The sequence below is a fragment of the Chinchilla lanigera genome, unplaced genomic scaffold, assembly GCF_000276665.1.
Source record: "Chinchilla lanigera isolate Chin_1 unplaced genomic scaffold, ChiLan1.0 scaffold00041, whole genome shotgun sequence".
Lineage (NCBI taxonomy): Eukaryota > Metazoa > Chordata > Mammalia > Rodentia > Chinchillidae > Chinchilla > Chinchilla lanigera.
The window spans coordinates 18,315,051-18,320,125 of NW_004955442.1; the positions used below are offsets into that span (position 1 = coordinate 18,315,051).

The 5,075-nt window shown below is 53.8% G+C and overlaps 1 protein-coding gene across 1 annotated transcript in view; it reads left to right on the forward strand.

Moving 5' to 3' along the window:
• Positions 1 to 4,309: 4,309 nt before the first annotated feature.
• LOC106149290 (translation initiation factor IF-2-like) overlaps positions 4,310 to 5,075 on the forward strand; it is a 1,216-nt gene continuing 450 nt past the window's right edge. The window contains exons 1-2 of the mRNA XM_013517655.1: positions 4,310 to 4,803; positions 4,880 to 5,059. Coding sequence (XP_013373109.1) covers positions 4,526 to 4,803; positions 4,880 to 5,059 — 458 coding nt within the window. The 5' untranslated portion in view covers positions 4,310 to 4,525. The remainder of the gene's footprint in view (positions 4,804 to 4,879; positions 5,060 to 5,075) is intronic.

Sequence of the window (5,075 nt, forward strand, 5' to 3'; positions counted from 1 at the left end):
TCACATATAACCAAGAGCTTCCTAGTTAGATTACAATCCCCCTCTCCTTGATTAAGATGTATCTGAACTTCAGAGCGATTGAAATGTGAGGGAAAAAAAAAGTGAAAAGAAAATAAAAAACCTACAGCTCTCGCTTAGCACATACAAGGCCTGGGGTATGAGCCCCAGCACCGCAAACAAAACAAAACAAAACAAAAACCTATGCATCTGAGAAAGAAGGTGATGTACCCCCACGTTCGTTCTGAACCCCCATGGGTTTGGGAGCAGTAGGAACAGGTCCTAGGCTGGTCCAGGGCAAAGAAAGAGGATGAGGGCTGCCGGGAGGGGGGATTAAGTGCTTTACTTATGCAATTGAAAGCTGATAAAGGATGTCAACAATGGCATCGCTCCTTATAATTAAGAAGATATTTAATTACTGCTATTAAAACCTAAGGTGCCCCCCACGTGGGCCGCTTTCAGCCAGAATACCTTTGGTTCTGCTGTTCCCCACACGCAGACCTGGCAGCCGTTACAGAGACACTGAGTCTCCAGACTTCATCTCCTGAGCCCATCTGGTTTGAGGTAATACAACAAGCAGGAAAGGGAATTGAATCAAAGGCACGATTTGTGTTTTTTAAAACACAGAAAATGTGTGAGGTAGCACGAGGAGAAAGGTCTCATCCAGCCTCAGTAGGGCTGGAAGCCACCACAGCAGGCCCCGGGCCATGTGCCCACCTGCTGTGTGGCTGGGCCCATGGCAAGACGCAGAGGTGGCTTGAGGGGTGGAGGAGGAGGCGCAGCATGGTGCAGATGCTTTGGACAAACCCAGCTCGTGGAAGTGGAGAGGAAATGTAAAACACCAATACCCCAGCGTCCCAGAGGCTCACATGGATCTCCACTGTTTATAGCCAGCTTCCTGTCAGAATCACAGAATGAATGGGAAACTGAGGCACACAGCCTCTAGAACTCAGGCCACTGCAGTAGGTTGCACAGCCACCACCCACATCACCCCTACGTCCTAGGTATCCCTCGGCCCTCACCGCAGGGCGCCAGCCGTCGTTGGTCAAACCCTGCTCCTTCTGTCTCTCCAGGGCTGCTTTGATCTGCAGCACACCTGGAGCTTGCTGTCTCATCCTCACACAGCTGTCATCACAGGGATCCCACACACTGCCCAGACTCCCCAGCTGGAGGGTGCTGTCAGGGCCAGGGCTGAGCCCCACAGTGGCCAGGGTTCCACTTCGTCTGGAGCTTGAGACGCCCCCAAGCAGACTTCCTCCATCCTGCAGCTGAACCTCAGAGCACTCCTACCTGTGCACCCCAAACACTCACCTAGGGGACCATGTGTAACCTGCCCTTGCAAGTAGAGCAGTGTTCCCATCCTCCGTTAGACAAAGGTGCCACTGTTGAGCGGATGCCGGTAGGGATCCCTCGCAGATTGCATATGGCTCTGGGCCTGATCTTACCCCCTTTCATTTAGTCAAGAGTTTATTTCTCCAGTTGGGTGTCACTTTTTTTCTGCAAGGTTTTGAAGGGTGAATAAGAGTCTGGACTCTCTGAGGTAATTTCTGGTCCAAATTTCATCCTACCCCTCCAGGAGCCCAGGAGACAAAGGCACAGGAATGTAGCCCCTGGGCCAGCTAAGGGACCCCTGAGGAAGATGCTAGGGGTAGTCTAACAGCTGGGGTGCTTGTGAGGAAACACCTGGTGAGATAAGCCCCCCAGCCCTGAGTATTATAGCAGCTTACAGAAGATAGGGCAGACCTGTTCAAAGAAGGGAAATACCATCTCTTTCAGTTCATTCAGGCTGCTATAACAGATTACCACCAGCCAGGTGCCTTATAAACAATGGAAATTTCTCTCACACAGTTCTGGAGGTGATGATTGCATCCTCTGAATTTTAAGGGGAACATAAATATTCAGGTCAGCAAAGAATGGAAAGTGCTGGGAAGCCATCTCACAAGGCAGTCAAGGGCTGTCAGTCCACAAGGGCAGCATGCAGGCAGCACCTGGGTGCTCACTGAGCACTGGTAAACGATGAATGCAGAGCACACACACACACCAAGGAGCGCATACTGCTATGTACAAGAATTTGCAGACAAATTCACCCACAGGGGTTGGGGAGTCACCCAGTGCGGAGTGCGTCCTCAGCTGCAGGGTCAGTGTGGTGACCTTTGGTATCTGAGCCACTGCACACTGGGAAGCAAAGTTCAAGACCTGAATTTTCTTTTTTTTTTTTTTTTTTTTTTTTGGCATGGGGGGAACGTGCTCTGGGTTGAACCGAGGGCCTCCTGCATGCTAGGCAAGCCTCCACCACTGAGCTATCTACCTCCATTCCTTTGTTTTTTTAAATTTTGAGAGAAGGCCTTGGTAAGTTGACCAGGCCAGCCTTGAATAAATGAAACTCCTGAAAGGGAAAGAAGAGAAAAGTTTAGAAAAAAAAAAGGTGAGAGAAAAAGGAAAACTGGAAACAAAACTTTTGCAAATGGGGAGGAGAGGAGGAGTTAAGGGAGGGCAGGGGAAGGGGAAAAAAGTAGTCAAGTTACATCATGTACAGGTACAAATTCTCTATGATGAATGTGATCATTATGTATATCTACAATGTGCCAATAAAATCTGACTGAAGAGAAAAAAAGTAAAACTGGCAGGTCAGCCTTCTGAGTAGCTAGGATTATAGGCATGTGCCACCTCACCTGGCATCTTGAATATTTAATGTCATTCTAAGTTATTAAAATGTATGCAGCCACATGCGACTGGTGGCAGGCCAGTTGGACAGGAGAGAGATTCTCCACTGGGACTGGTGTCACAGTGGCAGCAGGGACATCTGTCTCTACAAGGTCAGCAAGCTGCCTCTCCAGGGTCCCTGCACTGTGTGGTATGTTTCACTCCTGTTTACAAACACTGGCACTGCTATTCATTCAAGGGATAGCTTCTCTTCACTTTAGCTTTGAACAAAACCAAAGCTGAGGTCTAATGACAGCGCTTCCCCTGGCTCCCTGGGGACACCCTGGGGTTGCAATGTGGAGGGGCTGGGTTCCATTAGGAGAGAGGGCTGGGATGTGGCCAGTGCCTTCTGCAGGGCAAACCCCAGCCTGCCATTCCTGCCTACAAGTGGTGTCACTGGCTTCCCACTGGGTGAGGTGGGGGATTTTAGTGCAAATGGGTAATTGGCTACCCCAGGCAGGAGCCCGCTATCACAAGCAGGTAACCCAAAGGGAGCTCTGCATTTGGGGGCATGATGAGGAGCAGAACTTGGTTGGGGTCATCTACAGTGCCTCCCTAAAGTTGTGTCCTCTGTCCTTGGGATATCTTCACGCCCTGCTGCTACGTGTCCCTGGAGGCTTTGAGTGGACCTGCCATCCCTCCCTTTCCAGACTGGCCTTATGGGAATGGTTCTTGCCTCCCAATTACTATCTTATCACTTTGCTGTACCAGGGCAAACATAGCCACGGAGAAGTCCAGTATGGGGTAACTCTGGAGATGCCTGGGTGTGCCCATGGAGCGGCGGCCCCCAGGATGCCACTGCCACATGGGAGAGAGAAGCCAGGCAGCCAAATGCCACAAACACACCGAAACAGGCGCAGAAGGCCAAGGATAGAACCCGGCCATGCACATTTCCCGTTCATCTTGTGTCCAAGCTAGCCTTGACGTTGACCGGCTGTCAGCTTTTCCTGCTTGGACTCAGGAAGGGAGGGATCAAAGGGTTCCTCTGGCTCCATCCCTAGTGTTGAGTTAATGGGGAGAGGTCCCTCAGCACCTGGCCTGAGAAAAATGCTTCACAGACGGGCCTCAAGATGACTCATGATCACTGTCATTGTGGCCCCCTGTACAGGTCATTCCGTGGGGACATTCATAGCGAATAAAGTCAACAAACAGGGGAAAATGCAGGCTTGGGCCGGGGACAGGCCAGGGAAATGCTGCAAGAGCAAAGCTGCCTGTTTTTGTCTCTGCATGATCCCATCCAGGTCAAAGGCTTTCCCCTCTTCCCAGGGCCAGGGGTGAACAGTTAGGACCATTATTCCCAGCTTCTTTGGAAAAGCATGTAGGATGAGCCCTGAAAACAGGGCAGGGTGTGAGCCCAACTCCTAATGCAGGGACAGTTGCAGGAGTGAATGATTTAAATAAAAAGAGCTCGCACCTGGTGTGGGTTCTGCCAGCTCAGGACGGTGGGACGAAGCAGGCCCACTGAGGGTACTTCAGAAGAGGACAGCCCTCCCTGCCCAGAGGGGCGAGGGGTACTGCTCCACTCCAAAGCCTTGGAAGAGGATGTGATCTGAAGCCTGCAGAAACTGGAACTAGGAAGGGTGCGAATAAATGGACACACAAGCAGCTTCCAAAAGAGGCGGAACCATTTATCAAGTCGGCGCCGGCGCAGTATCTACAGTATCTACATATCTACACGTATCTACACCGCCTGCAGGCGGGGCTCTCGGGTCGTCTACACTGCTAGTGCCGGCAGGGCGGAGGCGACGCGGTCTTCGGGAGAACAATAAATACCATTTCCTTCCGCCCCAGACCGGGCGCTTTGGCACTGGCGGGCGGGGCCCTCATGGCCCTCGGAGCTGGGGAACGTCCCGTGTTCTCCTGGGGGCTGGAGGAATCGGATACTGCGACAGTCCTGGGGTGGAGAACCCCAAAGGCTTTGAGGCCGCGGGAGGGAGCCCCGTGGTGGCCCCCGGGGCTGGTGAACGAGTCCTCTGAAGGCCCTCAGGCTTCGCGGAGCGGGCGGCCCGCATTATCTGGGGCAGTAGTCGTAGGAGCCCGGCGGCGCGGCCCCGGCCGACGAGTACATGTTGGCGGCCGCGGCGGCGGCAGCGGCGGCCGCGGACTCGGCGCAGTGGCTCTCGGTGAAGGAGGAGACCATCTTCCTGCACGACGGGCTCATTCGGGGCCATGGGCTCCTCGGCGGCCGCGGCGGCGGCAGCGGCGGCCGCGGACTCGGCGCAGTGGCTCTCGGTGAAGGAGGAGACCATCTTCCTGCACGACGGGCTCATTCGGGTCACCGACCTGGCCGAGCTGCCCAGCGAGATCCTCGGGGCCCCGGAGGCCGCCGACACCGACCTGGAGGTGAGCGCGGCGCCCGGCCCGGCCCGACCCCC